Genomic DNA, 18,444 nt, shown 5'->3' with positions numbered 1-18,444 from the left:
CAATTTTTTTTAATAAGTTTAAAGAACTATATTGGCATTAAATGTAAGTTATCAATGCCTTTTGTAATTTTTTTCATTTGTTAATGTAATAAAATATTCAAGCAGTCAAATAAAAGATTTGTCGAGCGCCAGAAAATAAAATAGAAACTTCTGAATATATATGTCATTTGAAATTATATTTTTCAAATTTTAATATTTTATTATTCTCAAAAGAATATGAATGGTTTATTAATAGCTCTAAACTTTTGATTTCTAATTCAAATTATTTCTAACAGTTACCTTGCAAACTTTTGATTTCTAATTCAAATTATATTTATCGAATATTCATTTTAGTACTCTTTAGTTTTAACTTTGTCATTGATTTAACAAAAAAAAATAGTAGAATCAATAATAAAAAGATAAAAATGAAGCCACATGACACTAAATTGGTACGCTTTAAACCACACGATACTAAAGTGGAAAAGTGTGAAATTACAGGGGTAATATTTGAAGTTTTTTTTTTTTTAAAACGACACCCACCCTACTCGAAAATATTTTGAATAATGTAATTTAACCAATTTTGGTTAGAAATTCTGACAAATTCATTGGTAAATTTATCAAATTTAATAATCTTTTAATCAATTTTATCAAATAAAACTAGTGCAATTTAACGGCGAATGGTTTGTGGGGTTCCTTTGTATATTTTAACTGAAGAAAAATAAAAATATTCACAAAACTCCAAATAAATTATAATAAAAATCAAAAAATTAATCTGATAAATAAAAAATTATGACTCAGAGGTGTAAGAGGTACATATATATATTGCACAACAAAAAAAAAAATTCAAATACTATTTTTGTGATTTTTAATTTTCTCACTTTAGTATCCTGTGGTTTAAAGTATATTAATTTAGTACCCTGTGATTTCATCCTTCTTTTTTTATTATCCATTTCACTAATTTTTTTTCGTTAATTCAGGGACAAAGTTAAAACTAAAGGGTATTAAAGTAAATATTCATAAACCTAGATAGGATATCTGAAATTTTTATATATAGTTTAATAAAATATTAACGGATGAGCTGATGAAAAGAGAAAAATAAAACCACAGTGTACTAACTTGGTATACTTTAAACCACATAGTATTAAAGTGAAAAAGTGAGAAACCACAGGGGTGATATTTGAAGTTTACCCAAAGAAAAAACCTGTTGCAAACCGAAATATAGTTGAGGGGTCTCCATACATTTTCTTCTTTCCTTTTATTTTTTTTATTTTTTATTTTGTTTTTTAAATTACATTCTCGTCCTAGTTTCCTCCTCCTCCGTCCCCCTCGCCCCGCTATTCGAGCGCATGCAAAGGTGTTCGAACCCCACACACACTCTCTCTCTCTCTCTCTTTCCCCATTATTCCCCAATCTCTTCGGATTCGATCCCCGTCGACATTGTCGCCGATCGGAGACGCAGCGCCACGGAGATCGCCGGAGGCGGAGGAGTCGATCGGTACCGGTATCTCCACACCCTTGTACGTTCAGATTCTAGCTGGATCTGGGAACTCGTTGAGTACGATTGGTTCCATAATGTCGCGATCGGAATTCTGATCGGATTCTGTTGTTGTTTAGATCCTCGCATTGCCTCCAAATCTTTTCTCTTTTTTTTTTTTTTCTTTTTTCAAGAGATCTGTCCTTTTTATTTGATTCCGTTAATTAGATTGTGGAAGGGTTATTCGGGTTTAGCGAAGTGATTTGTGGTTGGGAATCAAATCGAGGTGCATTTGCTTGTTAAATTATCGATTTATACTATCGGGATGTGACTATGTTTGCAAGATTAATCCCACTAGTAGCACGGAGGCACCACAAAACGAAGGCCATTGCCTTTTGTGTTTCCACTTTATTTTTTGATGATAGGGCATCACAATTGTCGATTGACATTGTTAAAGGTGATCTGGTATATTTACCTGATGAACGAAAGATGTTAAAGTTGACAGTTTGATGACCGACATGGTGTTTGTTCATTTAATCAGTCTATTTTTTCTGGGAATATTCTCTTCACTGTCCAGATTTAGATCAATAACCCCAACCCCGAATTGAACAATCTTATTCTCCAGTTTAAGAAAGCTGTTTAGTTTTGACATTCGTTTTGTAGTCAATTGATGTGGTAGAAAATTTTTATCCAAAATCATGAAATTTGGTTTTTGGGTAGTTCAAATACCTTAGGCCATGTTTAACAGTGGTGACTGTTGATTCAGATGCCATGTTATTGAAAGTGAAGCAGAACCATGAAGGTCTCCATGGTTCCAAAAGCACAATAGCACCACCCCAAATTAATCTACTCTTTCCTAACATCTTGTTCTTTTAACCATTTGTTTTCGTTGTTAGGCTTAGAAGAGTAAATAAGCTCTTAGATATGCATAATGATGTTTGCTTCAGCACAGGATTCAACTTGTTATTGTAAACGAATGTAATATATCTGGTCGTTTGGAGAATTAGAGGCTTACCAGCAGAATTTCTACTTTGGCCGTATTTCCTTGGGCCTTTACCTTGAAGATTAAACTATAAATGGAAATAAACGGTGAAGACTTGCTGGGTATCGTTTTTTAGCTTTTTAGCAGTTTGATTGGTTATGGCATATCAGATAACCTGTTGATGCTATCTCATTAGTTTATTGAGGAATTATATATTTGGACTGAAGCTTATGAAATATTAATAATTTGGAAGATTCTTCTCATCTTAAGAACCAATTCTGTTTTGCATGTGTTATTCCCCCACATAAGCTCCCTTCTAATGGGCTCAAACTCCGTGAATGGTTTTCTGGAGAGCCCTGCTGGAGTTCATTTCTCAGGACTTCATCTGGATGAGTCGCAGCTAAAAAGTTCTCAACAGGAGAAAAAACCAACAACCTCACCAAAGGAGTATGGACACAGAGAACCCTTTGTTATTGGTCGGTAATCTTAGTGATTTGCTTTTTGCTATTTGTGTGATTATTTACAAGTATCAGAATATTTATTAAGTGGAAGTTTTGAATGGAATATTCAAGTGGACTAGAATTATTCCCCCACCTCTCCCACCCCCCATTTTTAGGTGTTGGTGGTGGTGCAGCTTCAGGAAAGAGCACCGTATGTGAGATGATTATTGAGCAGCTACATGATCAACGTGTTGTCCTTGTAAATCAGGTAGTGCAAATCTGCCATCTTGTATGTTACTTCAATGTATTTCAGTTTGTTTCAATCTAACAGAGGCAAATCATTTATAACGCTAAACTATTTCTGAATCCTCTTTTTGTTACAAACTAACGATCGTGCACTAAGTTTCTAGTTAAGCCTATTTATTTTATAATTTACTCTTGTGGCTGCATTTTGTTGGTCAACTTATGGCCAGAGACTGGAAAGTCGAAACTAAACTATTCATCATACTTTTTTTTAATTGATCTAAGGAAAGAGAGCCTTCTTTGGAAGGAAATTAGCTTTCATTGACTAAGGGAAGATGTTCTCTTTTAAGTAAGAAAGCCTTCTTAGGAGGGAAAATAAGCTTCTATTAATCGAGAATATCCTTTTTTCTGATGTTTAAAAGCACACTGCAAAGAATTATAGCCTGAAACCACCTCGAACTTTAAGCATAAAGAACCATACAGGAAGTTTTCTTGTCAAGTAAGCTTGAAATTGTCTAAACCATGATCTTGCTTGGAACAGTTGATTATTGACCGGTCATCAGCTATGTTGGTTGATTAACTGGCGAACCACTTGGTTGACCAGATACTGAACTCTAGACAGTTGTCCTGGGGCTGATTGTATCCTGTAGAGATGAAAGAAGCTCCCTGTGTGATTGATTAATTTATTTTTGAGGCAATTATTAAGTGTAAATGGCATAATAGTAAGGCCTATTTGAGCATGGAAAGTAATCTGAATTTTCATTCTAATTATGTGAGTTACTATTTTATTCTTGCAACAGTTCTCAACATCATTCCATTAACTGAATTATTGTTCATTATATGGTACATTGACCTATTCAAATATGCTGTTGCAGGAATCTTTTTACCATAGTTTATCAGAAGAGGAATCAAGTCGAGTTCATGAATACAATTTTGACCATCCTGGTACATCTTATCTTCCTTTTAAGTTTTATTTAGGGTGCTTTCTTAGGAAAATCAGCAATATTAGATCAAGATTGCTCACCACACTAATAGCCATATTTCCACTTGCACGAGTGTTTTTCTATATTTTCTAATATCAGCCGATTTCTCTGTAGTGAAATACTGTGGAGTTACCACGTTGTCGAGAAACATTTTGTGCACATTATCGCCTACCTATCTACATGCATGCATGGCGACAAATGTTACCTGATTGTATTGTTTTGCATTTTAGCTACTTCACCGGTAGTTAGTATTATATTTTCAAATGAACTTATATGAGAAAGCCTGCTTTTCCTTATATTGAACCTATTTTTCATTGCAGACGCTTTTGATACTGAAAAGTTACTTTCTTGTATGGAGAATTTGAAGCACGGAAGGCCTGCTGATATCCCTAATTATGATCTCAAAACTCATAGGAATGTATCGCCGGCCCGAAAGGTATACCGCACTTTCTGATAGTTTGTCCATTTTCATTTACACAACATCGTGCTGATTGCAATAGAGTACTTCCCTGTGTTGCTAGTATTTCATTTTGCTCTCACATATGAATTTTCGTTGCAAGCCCATCATTCCTGGAATACTTGGTGGAATTCTTTTGTGTAAAACATAAATTTTACAGCAAATTGCTCTTTGTACTTGCGACAAATGTAAGTAAATCCTTACAAAGCCCAAGCACTCTAATAATCTTTTCTACAAGACTTGATCATGCTATGAAAAGATATCCTCTGAATGCACTCACAGTCATATTTCTTGCCATTCACTGTCATTTTAATTCTGCATGAAAATGATTGTTAATTAAAAAAAAAATTACCTAGCTAAACTGATAATCTGTATTGCTATTAAATGGTTACAATCTGCCTTTGCATTCACGTCCTACGCAACTCTAAAGGCTGCAAACTTAACTATCTTTTCTGTGTACTCGAGATGATTCGATGTATTTTCAGTCTTTTTTTTTTATTGTTTGTTTTCTGGAAAGGGTTGACTCCAAAGCCTCACCAATCTTTGTCAGGTTAACCCTTCAGATGTAATTATTTTGGAAGGGATTTTAGTATTTCATGATTCACATGTTCGGGAGCTAATGAACATGAAGATCTTTGTTGACACAGGTCATATTTCTTTCCTCTCTTGTATGAATATATATATATGTAAGCTTGTTTTTCCTTCTATTTATGTTCTTATAGACATCAGAAAATAAATAACACATAAATATGCACATAAATATGAAGTTTGACTTCTTGGAATACATCGAACATACATAATTGTCTGATACTGATTTACTATTGCGTTAATCTTCTGTTAAAGATTAGGTTGTTATAGACACCAGAAAAAAAGAATATCATGTACACGTAAATGTAAAATTTGACTTTTGTGAAAATACATGAAATCTGCATAATCTTCTGTAACTGATTTACTATTGCATTTCTAAGAAAATAACTACTTCTCAACCTGAGCAGATGCTGATATACGTCTAGCAAGGAGGATTTGCCGTGATACTGTTGAAAAGGGCAGAGATGTCAGAACAGTACTCGATCAGGTTATATATCGATCATATCTTTTGCTTATAATTATCACATTTTTTTTTCTTTTTAGGGTGATGCTTAATAGTTTATAGCTTCTAGTAGGCCAATTCATCATAATTGACAGATTAGGGATTGTGGACTATCAAAATCAAATAAGTAGACATTTCAGCTGTTACACAACATATATCCAGTTGTGCCTTTTCTAGTTGGGTAAACTGCAGTATCAATTCCCAAACTTTTAGGCAGGTTTCATGTTGGTCATCAAACTTTAAGTTGGACATTCCATACCAAAAACTTTGAAAGTGTTTCATTTCAGTCCTTATCCTCATCTATTTTTAGAGGACAAACTATTGCCCCCGACAGTGCTTCCATTAGTTCATGTATCATGCTTCCCATTGACTCTTGATACCATCTCCTATTTCAGTGCCTACCACCCTCTTTTCTTTCTCTCTTCTTCGAAATTGGATGGCCAGATTGAAAGTACTAGATTGATGAGCAGCCAATGGGCTCATGGTGTGCAGATGTTCTGAACTTCTGATGACCCGGATGCAGGCAATAACTTTTCTCTAACTGTAGGTACAATAAGGAGTAAAATGAAGCACTTCCAAAAAGTCCCGTGTGTCAAGTGTCCACCTTAAAAGTTCGAGGACCACAGTGTAACTTGACTAAAAGTTCAGGGACTGGCATTGCAATTTAACTCTTCAACCCTGGTGTATGCTAAAATCTGATGCTATTGAGTGCTTCGGAGTGACATGTGAACATATGCATGGATGACAACGAACAGAATATGAAATTTTAAGGAAACTTTGCCAGACACCTGGAGACCTAGGGCAATTACCGATCACCATCCAAACTTTAAAGAGCTGAACAAAGAATTGCAGAAGAATTTTCATGTTTCAACCAACCATGGAGCTCCTATTTCTGTCAATGATTGAAGTGGCTTGTAATTTTATGTAGTTCTCTCTTCCTGTTGTTGCTAATATAATTTTTTTCTATTTTTTGTTTGCAGTACTCAAAATTTGTGAAACCTGCTTTTGACGACTTCATACTCCCGACGAAGAAGTATGCTGATATTATCATTCCCCGAGGTGGAGACAATCACGTGGCAATTGACTTGATCGTGCAACATATTCGCACTAAGCTTGGTCAGCATGATCTTTGTAAAATATATCCAAATCTCTATGTCATTCAATCAACCTTTCAGGTGATTTTTAAACTTGAATGTCATCTACCATTTAGCCTTCATATTTGTTTTGTTTTCAAGAAAATGCTGCAACTCGTGGCTATTGTTCTTCGTGCATTCATAGCTATATCTATGTTTTCTTCTGACATCAAGCAAATCCCGATACTTCTACAGATACGTGGCATGCATACGCTAATACGTGATGCCGAAACTACAAAGCATGATTTCATCTTTTATGCTGATAGACTAATTCGTTTGGTTAGTATGAGAATTCGTTTAGTTTTAAGTTCTTCATGGGTTGATATTTCTGATGTTAAAATATTTTTAATTTAATAGGTTGTTGAGCATGGTCTTGGTCATCTTCCATTCAAAGAAAAGCAGGTGATAACTCCTACTGGTAAGTAGATCTTGATTTTCATGTGATTATGTGAATGTTTATGTATTTTGCTTTTGTGTCACTTAATCCTTTGTAAATTACTAGCAGTAAAGATTACAAATTAGACCGTCTAGATCCTTTCGTCTTCTATTTTGCAAGCACAAAGTGGGATTCACCCTCTTTTCCAAAATAAAACGACATACACAGAAAGAAAGGGAAAGACTTTCTGACCTTCTATAAGACCGCTTCTCTATTTACTGCTATTTGGTTTACCCCTTACTATAGACCTTTTCAAGTGAGCACTCGACACCATAGAGAAATTAGGAATTTACTATGATTTATCTGAGTTGTAATTGACTAAGAAGACCTCCCAGAAAATGTGTACCTTTGTGGTTGTTACTGGGTTAAAGCAAATTGGTTATCTATGATTCAGATTCTCAATACTCCTTTTCTTTTGTGGGAGAAAAAGTGCTCTCTCTCTCTCTCTCTCTCTCTCTCTAGTCTCTACACTAGTACATAAATAGGAGTTTAGCTAAGGTGCTTTTAGCAGCATGGAGATCTCCATGCTCTATGTTGTTTTTAATGATGTGACTTCAGAATCGTCGATCGGCTTCATTAATCTTGATTAGAGTATTTGAAGTATCTAGAAAACCAATTTCACAATTTTCGATATTATTTACCTAGTGATCGAAGGAGCTCAAATTCAACAATTTTAGTGGTCAATGTGAGCAGTTTGCAAGTTTAATTAGTGTAGAAATATTCAAATCAGGTTACATCATGATAGAAAATTCTTTATATATATATATAGTAGAGAGAGGGGATGATACCTGAGCAACCAGACATTACACCTTATGCGTATTCACACAATTGGATCACAATTAACCAAATATGAATCTCCATGATCTCCATGATGTGTGCGTGTGTGTGTGAGAGAGAGAGAGAGAGTGTGTGATTGTTCTCCATAATGTGTCTTTTTTAACTTTCATAAAGAGATCTACTGCTAGAAGCATGTTGTTCTGATGCTCTTTTACCATCAAGTTCTCATGGAATCACTTCTTTTCCTTTTAACTATGCATATCTTGCTAAGTGTGATACCGCCAATTTGCTCGTACTTCTTTCTATGTAGTAGAGCCATTGATACTTAATATTTGGTCACTGTGCAGGAGCTGTATATACTGGGGTGGAATTCTGTAGGAGGTTATGCGGTATCTCGGTGATCAGAAGGTAATCATTTGATTTGCAGCTTGCCATGACCTCTTATATTCTCTACTAGCAGTAGAGAATATTCTCAATTTTTTGTACTTCACGCATCACCGTTGATTATCAGTCGAAATCAAATTACACCTTGAGACATATTGACCGAGGGAAAAATTTTGAAATGATACATCATTTGTATAAAAATTAAATAATTATTCCCTCTCTCTCTCTCTCTTTCAACCCCCCCTTAATCTACCTTTATATATCAAACTGAGTATAACATAATATAGTAACTATGGTTAACAGTGGTGAGAGTATGGAGAATGCACTGCGGGCTTGTTGTAAAGGTATTAAGATTGGCAAGATTCTTATTCATAGGGAAGGAGATAATGGTCAGCAGGTTTGCACTATGTCAATCAATTATTCAATACATTTGCTTCTGTTGATTTCCTGATGAATCAAGTTTTATACAGCTAATTTACCAAAATCTCCCAAAAGACATCTCAGATAGACATGTTCTGCTGCTGGATCCTATACTTGGTACAGGTTGGTTTACTATTTCAACACGTTTACATGAATCTTTTGGTTAGATTGTGCTAACATGGTTGTACCTTTCTTGCCCATTTTCTTAATGGAAGTTTCTTGCCCATCTTCTGAATTATTACTTTATGTTGATATTGAACTTAATGGAAGATTAAAAGCTACAATAATTTGCAGTAGTTACTAGTAAATGTCTTTCTAATGTAAGTTTCTTGAGTTGGCAATGTTGTTTTCCAAAGAAGTCGGATTCAAGAACTGTAAATGGCTTCCATTATTCATCTAGAATATTTTTTCTGCTCCAGTGTCAGTTTATCCCACCAAGTTCTGTTGATTACATACAAGCTCCACTTGCTATTATTTCATCTGAGCACACCATTTGCTTCTATACCTTCTATTTTGAGCAGTTTTCTCAATGCTTTCATATTTTAATGCTATTACTTCGTTTAAACTTTTGTTCTTCTAGTTGAATGCTCAGATTCACTTTCTTCTCAACATTACATTCCTACTCTTTGTGGTTCCTTTACAACACGGCCTTCATAGGGACCTCTTTTGGTTAGTGTATTGCTTACTATAAACCTATCAAATTGAACAACTTGAAAGATTTAGTCATGAATTCAGAATGAATTACTTTTCACAACCTTAGAAAGTGCTAGGCTGGATAATTCACAGTAGCTATGAGAGCTTCCTCTGACGACTGTTTTCTTTCTTTTCTCCAATTCCTGTGGTAGGCAATTCGGCTGTTCAAGCTATATCATTGCTTTTACAGAAGGGTGTACAAGAAGGCAACATTATATTTCTTAATCTCATATCTGTAAGTTTTGAGTGCCAGCATGAAAATTTTCCTTGTGTTTTTTTTTTGGTTTTTTGCTCCCCTTTTACTCGTTTACGGATGTTTTGCTTACCAATTTAGCCTATGATATGAATGGTGTTATTTCCTTCTTATCATCAGGCTCCTCAAGGGGTGCATGCAGTTTGTAAAAGATTCCCAAGAATCAAGATTGTGACATCGGAGATTGAGGTTGGCCTAAATGATGATTACCGCGTCATTCCCGGCATGGGCGAGTTTGGAGACAGATACTTTGGAACAGATAATGATTAGAAGATGGCGATCAACATTAAAAAGAACCCCCCCAAAAAAAAGAGAGTGAGAAAAAGCGACATACCAAATCCGGTAAGCTTTTAGTTCAGTATCAGTACTATATTAGGCCATGTTATAACTTTAGAAAATACAAAAGTTGTTAGTATTACCACGCATATAATATGCATATATTATTATCCACTAAGAGCCCGAACTAGCTTACTAGTAGTAATAACTTAAATGTTAGCCTCCAATCACATGGTGGTTACGCATGTCTCCCTGAGTTTATAAATCCCGTGATTTTGTCGCTCTTATCATCTTCTGATATGGGACTATTTGAACAGCAAAAACAACTGAAAGCAATCAAGCTCAACTCTTGCTTTTTGTTTTTTTTTTTTTTTTTTTGGTTGCAGGTGCATTTTTCCTATTTTCTTAATTGGGAATTACGAAAGAGAGAGGGTACCATATTCTTCTGCGGCAATTCTTCATCATTTTTTGAGTTTTTTTTTCCTCTCCTTTTAATTTTGTCTACGCCCATGCAGTTTTATCATTCATTGTTGTTATAGATTGTCACAAACGAAAAAGAATATATATATATATATATCTGTGAGTCATAAGTAGTGTATCTGGGTTTGGAATTCAACTCCAGTTACATTATTCTTATCTAATTAAAGAGGACAATAATATTTGGGCTCAGATGGAGTGTTTTCATTACTTGTCGAAGGTAAGCTTTTTGTGTCCATTCAAAATTTTTAGGCTTAATTACACAATGCTACATTGTACTTTATATAAAAAAAAAATTCACTTCCTATGTCGTACTATTATTTTTTATTTTTCAAATGCACCATTCAACTGTTCTTTCTTTTCTTTTTTTTCTTTTTTCAATTCCTACATTGTAAGCCATAAACCTATAATTTTATATAAAAGCTGTTAAAAAATGCCGGTGAAAATTTGCAGAGCATATATTCGACTCATTTTGACATAAAAAATAATAAAATATATAAAAATAATTAAAAATAATTTGATATAAACTTTTAGGGCGCGTTTGGTTCGAAGTCGGAATCGAAATCGGAATCGGAATCAAAATAAGCTAGAATCGAAATCGGAATGACTCATTACCTAATTTTGTTTGGTTCATCACCTGAATCGGAATCGGAATAAATCATTCTCATTGTCGGTGTTTGGTTCAGGTGGATATAAAAAATGTAATTAAATTAATATACTAACATTATCTTTATAATATATTAATTTAAATTCAAATTAAAAATTAAATATTAAAAATTTACATCAAAATTTTAAAATAATGCCAAAATTTTAAATCTATTTTTTTAAAAAAATTAAACTTTGAAGTTGAGTGGATAATTTAAAATATGAAACTAAATTTTGATTTATTCACATTCAAATTTAAAATTACAATTTAAATTTTAATTTGAATACATAAATTTAATTTAAGTTTGAAATAAAATTTGAATAATATTTTATATAAATTAAAATTTAATTTAAATTCAAATTCATAAGTTAGATTCGAAATACTTTATTAAATTTTAATTTTTAATTTAAGTTAAAATTAAAATTTAAAATTATATATTTAATTTTAAAATTTTAAGTCATATTTTAATTAAAAAAGTTGAAAAAATAAATTTAATCCGAATAAATATCCATTCCGTCCGAATTCAACTTTCAATCCGGCCTCCTAAACCGGATTGAAAAAAGAGATAATTGGGAGATTCCCATTCCACTCGGGAATCGGAATCGGAATGGAACTCCCGCGTACCAAACACCCACAAACGGATTTATCCATTCCGATTCCGATTCCAGGGTGAAAAAGAAGCGAACCAAACACGCCCTTAATGAGTTTAGTATGGAGATTTATTTTATATTTTTTTCTACTATTTAACTAGTGCTTTTTAACAAAGTTGTTCAATTTTATCTAATATAATAAATTTGTTAACGGTAATATAGATATTGGTGAGAAAAAATAATACTCGGGTAATATCTATAAAAAAAGAAAATAGTACAAGATAGAAAAATAAAAATAAATTTAAATTACAATGTAGAGATTGATAAAATGATTATCAATCTCTACATTGTATTTTATCAACCATTCGGCCCAACAATAAAATAGTACATTAGGTCAGGCTTGGAGAAAAAGCGCCTTTTCAAGGCCCATTTTGTTGGGCCGAAAGGTCAACTTCCAATGTCAGACCAGAATGAGCTGAATCTGGGCCCGGACCAACTTATTATTATTATTATTATCATTATAGTTCCATATTAAAAGAAAATAAAATAGAAGTGAATTTTAAAGCTTCGTAAAATACTCTTCAAGAAGAGTAATTAATATAAACTAAATAGTCACTGAAAAATCACCTTACGTACTTAATGCTAGTAAACACTGGGTTAAATTTTCTCAAGAATATATATTTAGCACGAGAACAAAACACAAAATAAAAAATTAGGCGATTGAAAAATAAAAAGTATGTTTTTTTTTTTTTTTTTTTTTCTTTTGAGAACTCTGTGTTGGAGAAATTGTGTAGAAAAAGTATATAAATTAGAAAGATGAAAAAAACTTCAAGATGTGTAGCAATACTATTCTTCTTAAAGCTTAATTCGTCTCAACCGTTCGAATAGTTCGGTGTGCATTGGGTCACCGAATAGTTTCTCAGAATATAAAGAAACATACAAATTTTAACTATGTTTGCACACACGAAGTCGAGTCTTTAGCACTTACTCGATTAAGTTGTTAAAAATAAATAAAAAATTATTATTAATAGAAATTTGAAAATTTCAACTGTCCTTCAGCATCAACGTTATGGACTTATATATTCAACGAACGAGTGTTTTACGAAGTGATAATTTATGAACGGATGTTTTATAAAATGACTTTTATTTGATCATAACTATCGACCAGTTACATAAGACAAGTTCAATAAATATAAAAATTAATTTCAATGGACATACATTCACGAGAGGATACACTATAAATTTGCGCCTTTTTGTATCTTATTCTTTCACTACAAGTCACCTTTTTTTTCACATTCATTCACCAACAAGAGTCACAATTTCTAATTTGAGTCGCATCTACTTACTAAAAGTTGCATCTATTCACTAAAACTCAAAAAACAAAATAAATATATATTTTAAAAATTTTCTTATAACTGGTGCGTTGGTCATAAATATCATTGATAATTAAAATTGAAATGGATATTGACATGTTATTTTGGGTATATTTGGAAATTAAACACAAAATTTAACTGCATCTTAAAAAAAAAAAAATCAGAAAAGAAAAAAAAAAAAGAAAAGAATGGAGAGTATATGGCGGTCCACGGCCAACATGGTGGACCACTTCCACTTATTACTAACTCGTCCTAGTTTTAAGCGTTTCCAAAGGAGACTCTGTACATTCCTTTAATCCAAACCTTTACAAATCTCAATCGGACGATCAATATGAATCGAACATTTTTTCATCAATATATCCGACGGTCGAGATCATAGGAGATCGGTTTTGCCCTTTATAAACCCTCTCCTCTCCTTCCTATCTCTCGCACCCTGAAACCCTAGCTCTACTCGAAGCGGCGTCATGGTACGATCCCTCCTCCGATCCCTAAACCCCTCTTGTGTTCTCAAAATCGGATTTTTCCGTCGCTTTTTGTGTAAAACTAATCGATCTTGTTGTTCTTCGTCCCAGTTTCTCGCTTAAAATCGTTGATTTTTGTAAATTTCTTAAATAAAACATCCATTTCCGTTTAATTTTTGACAATTTTTGGTATTTTAGGGTTTGATGGGTTACTATGTGTTTGAATCTAACAGGCCCCGAAGAGAGGTGGGAAGGCCCCGGTCGCGGCGAAGAAGAAGACGGTATTGATCTACATTATCGCCTTATTTTAAGAATTTATTGGTGTTTTTTTTTTTTCTGTTTTTTCGCCCTAGATGATGATACATTTTGTGGTGTTGATGCGAATTCCACAGGAGAAGGTCGTGAATCCGTTGTTCGAGAAGAGGCCGAAGCAGTTCGGGATCGGCGGGGCCCTGCCGCCGAAGAGGGACCTCACCCGCTTCGTGAAGTGGCCGAAGGTGGTGCGGATCCAGCGGCAGAGGAGGATCCTCAAGCAGAGGTTGAAGGTGCCCCCGGCGTTGAACCAGTTCACCAGGACCCTTGATAAGAACCTCGGTAAACTACTAATGTTCTTCTTCTTTTTTTTTTTTTTGTTTTAGAGATAGAGATTTTGTTAATGCAATTGCCTCATCTTTATTGAATTGTTAGTAGTATTCACATGTGTATTGTTGTCGAGTTTGTTTAAGGAATTATTTGCTGATGAACCTTTTTAAATGTTTAAGTTGTTAATGCACGAAACCAATGCAATCTATACATAGAAGCTCTTTCATGAAGAGTGCATGAAAAAGAATTCATCAAAATCTTAAGATTGTCATGATTTGATGAATCCTATGCAAAAGTCTAATCAGTGTTTTAGTTGCTCAGGAATGAATGATTGATGAATCAGTTTGGTATGATTCATATATTTGGTTATTTACCCTTGTTCTCACTTCTCTGTCCCGGTTGTCGACTCAATTGCATAGAAATGAGATTGAAAGGACCCTATAACCCTTTATCTTGTTTTGACCATATCTTATTCAATGAATTGCTGAACCTCTCCTGTGCTGTTAATATTTGACCACTTGTATCTTGTGCTTGTAATGATGGATTATTGCGTGGTCAGTCACGGTATGAAAACCAATGTATTCTGCTTATCCTCTTCTGAGTCGTTTGATGTATTGTTTTATCTGGGCGAGGTATTGTGTTATTGTTGGGGTACCTGCGTCTTAGTTATTCCTGATTCACTGGGGGCAAAATGATATGATTAAGCGATACTCTTTTCAAATAAATATGTAAAAAAAGGTCGGCTTTAATCTCTCTCTTTGAGCCATCTATTCATCTGTCAGTTGTTTTTTTAATTAATACTTCAGCTTCTGGTAATTATTGTTTCCAGTGTTACTAGACTTTCCAGCCTTCTTGAAATCGAACGATTACAATCAATTTATGCATTTTGAAATGAAAAGTTTGTAGATTTCCTATAATAGTTTATTTGGTACATTTTGGCTGCAGCTACCAACCTATTCAAAATGCTTTTGAAGTACCGCCCTGAAGACCGAGCTGCTAAGAAGGAGCGGCTTCTGAATAGAGCTAAGGCTGAGGCTGAAGGAAAGACTGTCGAATCTAAAAAGCCCATTGTGGTGAAATATGGCCTCAACCACGTTACCTACCTCATCGAGCAGGTATATTGGGTCTTCTATCTGCTTCTATCATTTACTGCATAGCGTTTTTTTTATGCTGACGGTTCTTTCTAGCAATCGCTGCTATATTTCAAGCATCTTATCCTCAAATTATTTTCGAGAAACTGAACTTTTGCATGGAAAATATAATTGAGCTATTGCATATTTCTGTGTATTTTCTGCAGAAAAAGGCACAGTTGGTAGTCATAGCCCATGACGTCGACCCGATCGAACTTGTTGTTTGGCTTCCTGCGTTGTGTAGGAAAATGGAGATCCCTTACTGCATCGTCAAGGGAAAAGCGCGGCTTGGAGCGGTATGGTCTCTTAATTTGATTGAGGTTCTATTCTATTTCTAAGATCAATTTATGCGTCCTAATATTTATACTCTCTTATAAATGACATGCAGATTGTTCACAAGAAGAACGCAGCTGTCCTCTGTTTGACCACAGTCAAGAATGAAGATAAGCTCGAATTCAGCAAGATCCTTGAGGCTATTAAGGTGGGAATGTTAAAACGTTTTTTTTTTTTTTTTTTTTCTTTTTCAGTTTGCATTTTAGCAATTGTATATACATTTATACTTTATTTACTAATGATGATCTTCCTTTTTTAGGCGAACTTCAACGACAAGTTTGACGAGATCAGGAAGAAGTGGGGCGGCGGTATTATGGGATCGAAATCACAAGCAAAAACAAAGGCTCGCGAAAAGCTTCTCGCGAAGGAAGCTGCTCAGAGGATGAGCTAGATTTTTCTCTTCAAATTTTGGTTTTCATGTTTTCTACTTAGTTTGGGGCAGGAACTTTAGCAGTGGTGGTAATCGTAGTCGCCTGAATCGGACAAAAGAGTTTTTGTTGTTGCTTTGAGGAACTCAAATATGCCATTTTTTTTTTTTCAAGTCTCTTTTTAAAATTCTAAGGTAATACACTTTGGATTTGGGCTTTAGATGATTGAATATTTGAATTGTGTTTTTTATTTTTAATGAATATTTTCCTGTTGCCACTCAGTTCCAAATCTTGAGACTTTTTAGGGGACGCTTAAGAATGTGTGCTATGACACTTTCGTTTGGTTAATATGTGAGGAGTATTTAAAAGTATATTCTCGCAGTTATGAATTTTTTTTAAAAAAAAACATTTGTAAGTTTATATGATTGAATGTGCGTTTGTCTTTCTTTTATGTGAATAATAATTATTGCACCAATTTTATATGGTTTTAAAAAGAATTTCTCTCATACTACATTTTTATTCTGTTAGATCAGTTAATATGTCGATCCTTATGATTCGCTTGAGCTAAATCACCAATGCAGAAATTAAGGACAGTAAAAGAAAGAAAGAATTGGTGGATTAGAGATTTGGGTTGGTGGATCTTTTGTTCCGATTTGTTTTGATTCAGGTGATGAGTGAGAACAAAATATACAGAAACTGTTATTTTATTTTGATCCCTCTCGACCTGATCTGTTTAAGCTCTGATTATTTTATTTTGATCCCTCTCGACCTGATCTGTTTAAGCTCTGATCTGTTTCGTTTGCATTTCTATTTATAAATATAGACTAATTTTTTTTATAAAAAAAAATTAGCTGTATAAAATTAATTCTAAAATTCAGTTTTACGCGTCTCGCGCCCCCACCCATCATTTGCGGGCCCCACATCCCCAATTTCTTTGATAAAATGTCTCCTTGGATGTCCTCGTCCGCTGTCGCGTGTTAATCTTATCTAGTCCAACAATTTCTTAAAAAGTTTCGATTCGCTGTCACTATATTTGTTTCATATCAATTCAGTAATTTACTGTCGCGTATTAATTTTATCTCACTCTAATGATCTGTTGGAGAGTTTCGATTCGCTGTGCACTATTAATTTTATCTCAATCTTATGACTTATTCATAAAAAGATTATAATTTTTAAATAAAGATAAAAAAAACTCTTTAGGTAGCGTTTGGTTGGGGAACAAGGGGGGGAATAAGCCCTTGTTCCCCCCTTTGTTCCCAAACGCTATGTTTTGCCCCCGGGAACAGTAGTTCCCGGGAATCTGGAACTAGCTGGAATAAGGCTGGAACTGCTGTTCCACCTGTTTACTGAAACAAGCTTGTTCCTTGATGAGAACAAAATTAATTAAAATCTAAATTTAATTTTAATGGCAGTAAATTATTAATTAATCTAATTAATATATTTAAATTATTATTTATTATTTTAATAATTAAATAATTAAATAATTAAATAATTTATTATTTATAATTAATTATTAATAATTAATAATTATTATTATTTATTATTAATTATTAATAATTTTTATTCTTAATAATTAGATAATCGATATTATTATTAATTTATTATTTATAATTAATTATTTATAATTAATAATAATTATTATTTATTAATAATTATTAATAATTTTTATTCTTAATAATTAGATAATCGATATTATTATTAATTTATTATTTATAATTAATAATTAATAATTAATAATAATTATTATTTATTAATAATTAATTAATAATTCTTATTCTTAATAATTAGATAATGGATATTATTATTAATTTATTATTTATAATTAAATAATAATAATTATTATTATTTATTAATAAATATTAATATTAATTATTATTAATAATTAGATAATCAATATTATTATTAATTTATTATTTATAATTAATTAATAAGAATAATTAATAATTATTATTATTTATTAATAATTAATAATAATAATAATTATTATTAATTAGATAATCGTTATTAATAATTTATTATTTATAATTAATTATTATTATTAATTATTATTTATAATTAATTATTAATAATTAATTTTTTATTTATTTTTAAGTAATATTTTTATGTTAATTAATTACATAATATAATTTTAATTTTAAATTATAACGTTTATTCCTCTTGTTCCAATCTAATCATCCAAACACTATTTACCCTATTCCCAGGAACAACCCAATTTTCATCCAAACGCAAAATTGGTCTAGTTCCTGCTTATACCTGAACTTGTACCTATCCCTAGAACTAGCAGTTCTTACTTATACCCGAACCAAACGCAGCCTTAGTGAAGTGTTATGGGAGAGCTCAACTTTGAAGTTTCTTTCTATCTTCTCGTCTTATTATTATTTTATTTTTCCTGAAATTCCTTGGAATCACCCCCAAAGTATCTTTTCACTGTAAAATTTTTAGAAGGAGCATTAAAATTCCACTT

General features: G+C 32.8%; 2 protein-coding genes across 6 annotated transcripts; both read left to right on the top strand.

Moving 5' to 3' along the window:
• Positions 1,284 to 10,716, top strand: LOC109710955 (uridine kinase-like protein 4). Of its 5 annotated transcripts, none has more exons than XM_020233780.1 (16): positions 1,284 to 1,480; positions 2,745 to 2,911; positions 3,052 to 3,143; positions 3,994 to 4,063; positions 4,422 to 4,537; positions 5,109 to 5,205; positions 5,554 to 5,633; positions 6,629 to 6,823; positions 6,977 to 7,060; positions 7,139 to 7,199; positions 8,342 to 8,402; positions 8,682 to 8,775; positions 8,849 to 8,921; positions 9,644 to 9,726; positions 9,865 to 10,086; positions 10,407 to 10,716. In XM_020233780.1, exons 1-15 carry the CDS (start codon positions 1,326 to 1,328, stop codon positions 10,012 to 10,014), a joined length of 1,578 nt encoding a protein of 525 aa, XP_020089369.1. In that variant the 5' UTR covers positions 1,284 to 1,325; the 3' UTR covers positions 10,015 to 10,086; positions 10,407 to 10,716. The 5 variants fall into 5 exon arrangements, with proteins under 5 accessions (XP_020089369.1, XP_020089371.1, XP_020089370.1 ...); XM_020233784.1 differs by having other exon boundaries at positions 1,342 to 1,496; positions 3,008 to 3,143; XM_020233782.1 differs by lacking the exon at positions 10,407 to 10,716 and having other exon boundaries at positions 8,682 to 8,767; positions 9,865 to 9,919.
• On the top strand, positions 13,491 to 16,269 carry LOC109711026 (60S ribosomal protein L7a-1-like). The gene is made up of 7 exons (XM_020233901.1): positions 13,491 to 13,573; positions 13,801 to 13,848; positions 13,960 to 14,161; positions 15,095 to 15,264; positions 15,447 to 15,575; positions 15,668 to 15,760; positions 15,872 to 16,269. The coding sequence occupies exons 1-7, from the start codon at positions 13,571 to 13,573 to the stop codon at positions 16,001 to 16,003; spliced, it is 777 nt and encodes a 258-aa protein (XP_020089490.1). The 5' UTR covers positions 13,491 to 13,570; the 3' UTR covers positions 16,004 to 16,269.

This window comes from Ananas comosus, linkage group 5, assembly GCF_001540865.1.
Source record: "Ananas comosus cultivar F153 linkage group 5, ASM154086v1, whole genome shotgun sequence".
NCBI classification, from domain to species: Eukaryota; Viridiplantae; Streptophyta; class Magnoliopsida; order Poales; family Bromeliaceae; genus Ananas; species Ananas comosus.
Note: the sequence above shows the minus strand (reverse complement) of the source record. Positions and strands in the feature narration are given on the sequence as shown.

What these genes read in the sequence shown, in the direction of transcription:
- LOC109710955 (XM_020233780.1), top strand. Translation starts at nt 1,326, where the DNA reads ATGCAAAGGTGTTCGAACCCCACACACACTCTCTCTCTCTCTCTCTTT. An exon ending in CAGAGAACCCTTTGTTATTG is followed by an intron (nt 2,912 to 3,051) that starts GTCGGTAATCTT and finishes CCCCATTTTTAG; the next exon opens with GTGTTGGTGGTGGTGCAGCT. An exon ending in ATGTATCGCCGGCCCGAAAG is followed by an intron (nt 4,538 to 5,108) that starts GTATACCGCACT and finishes AATCTTTGTCAG; the next exon opens with GTTAACCCTTCAGATGTAAT.
- LOC109711026 (XM_020233901.1), top strand. An exon ending in TCGCGGCGAAGAAGAAGACG is followed by an intron (nt 13,849 to 13,959) that starts GTATTGATCTAC and finishes CGAATTCCACAG; the next exon opens with GAGAAGGTCGTGAATCCGTT. An exon ending in GAAAAGCGCGGCTTGGAGCG is followed by an intron (nt 15,576 to 15,667) that starts GTATGGTCTCTT and finishes AATGACATGCAG; the next exon opens with ATTGTTCACAAGAAGAACGC.